At 61.5% G+C, this 1650-nt stretch overlaps 1 protein-coding gene across 1 annotated transcript in view; it reads left to right on the forward strand.

The window, feature by feature from the left end:
- The window catches only part of LOC104993907 (uncharacterized protein KIAA1683-like), a 6181-nt gene extending 5210 nt beyond the window's left edge, over window positions 1–971 (forward strand). Inside the window, exons 3-4 of the mRNA XM_010847310.1 lie at window positions 72–582; window positions 866–971. Coding sequence (XP_010845612.1) covers window positions 72–582; window positions 866–971 — 617 coding nt within the window. The remainder of the gene's footprint in view (window positions 1–71; window positions 583–865) is intronic.
- Window positions 972–1650: the final 679 nt, after the last annotated feature.

The raw sequence follows: 1650 nt of genomic DNA on the forward strand, positions 1-1650 counted from the left end.
ATTGAGTTGTGTGGCCCCCAGCCTTCCACCAGGTTATGTGGTCAATGGTGTAGTCCATACTCTTCCCCCAGGGTCCATGATCAGTGGCGTGGGCCTGAGCCTTCCCCCAGGGTCCGTGATCAGTGGTGTGGGCCTGGGTCTCCCCCCAGGGTCTGTGATCAGTGGCCTGGGCCTGGGTCTCCCCCCAGGGTCTGTGATCGGTGGCGTGGGCCTGGGTCTCCCCCCAGGGTCTGTGATTGGTGGCGTGGGCCAGGGCCTTCTCCCAGGATCTGTGATCGGTGGCGTGGGCCAGGGCCTTCCCCCGAGGTCCGTGATCGGTGGCGTGGGCCAGGGCCTTCCCCCAGGGCCTGTGATCGGTGGCGTGGGCCAGGGCCTTCCCCCAGGGCCTGTGATTGGTGGCGTGGGCCAGGGCCTTGCTCTAGATCCCATGAGCAGCAGTGTAGCCCAGGGCCTTCCTCCAGGGTCTGGGGCAACTGACATGGCCAGAACTGTGCCTATGAGTTCTGTGGCGACTTCAGTGTCCCCCAGTCTGATTGCAGCATCTGGCAGTGATGGGAAGAAGCAAGGTCTCTCGGTGAAGCCGTCAGCTAGTCTAAGTGCTCCGGACCTGCTCTTAGATTCAGTGCTAGGTGCAGTGGACTCCAGAATCCCTCCTTGTCCTGTGAACTCTACTGTGGACACAGCATCTATGCCTGGGGGACTGAGTCAGAACCTAGTTCTGGAGGCCATGGCTAGTACAGCCAGTCCACCCTCCACAGTCGGAGGCGTGGCCCCGAGCCTTCCCCAGGGGTCCCTGCTGATTGGAATCTCTCCTCGTCCATACCATGGGGGCCTGGCAGGGGAAGGGTCCACAACCACCTTGCAGGCATCCCATCCCCCTGGCCTGGCTCAAGCTCCCCTCCAGGAAGCTCCTGGCACGGCCGGTGGAGTATACCAAGTGCCTTCGGTTCTGCAAAAAGCCTCACAGTTGAACCAGGCTCTTGGGGTGGTGACGGCATTTGAGACCACAGATCCCAAGACTGTGATGAGGCCAGAGGACCCGGGCAGGGCTCCTCCCCAGGGGTCCGTATCCAGGCAGGGGTCCGAAGTCCTTGCGGCAACCCCATGGATATACCATAGTCCCCTGGCAATAGACACTGACTACAGCCAAGAATTCCCTGTAGAGAATGAGGCTCTTCCCAAAGACCAGAGGCCGCTATTGGAGGAGGTAGCTCCTGGCCAAGCTAAGTCAATGCCCAGCAGTGTGGCCTCTGTCCTTCCCCAGTCGCCGAGTCTTGCCAAGCCCTCCACGGTCAGTAGTGGCACCCCAACCCTGCAGCAGAGGTCAGAGACCAATTTGGTGGCCCCTGGTTCCCACACTGCGGCTGCCAGCCCCAGTGTGCAGACGGTGCCCATCAAGGGCACTGGGGCCCCACTGGCTCACCCGCAGAGGCCAAGCTCTCACACTACACTCCGGAGCCCCTCGGCTTATCAAAAGGCTTTGGTGGCTCATATACTGCCTCAGAGCCCCTCAATGACTCACCAGTCCCGTGGGATCATGGCTTCTACTGGAGTCTCAGGGTCACCCAAGCCGACCCATGACAATACTGCAGCCACCGGTCTACACCCAGGGTCTGTGGCTTGGACGGGGACCCCAAGAACTTCCCGGAG

Source organism: Bison bison, unplaced genomic scaffold, assembly GCF_000754665.1.
Source record: "Bison bison bison isolate TAMUID 2011002044 unplaced genomic scaffold, Bison_UMD1.0 scf7180017864248, whole genome shotgun sequence".
In the NCBI taxonomy this organism is placed as follows: Eukaryota; Metazoa; Chordata; class Mammalia; order Artiodactyla; family Bovidae; genus Bison; species Bison bison.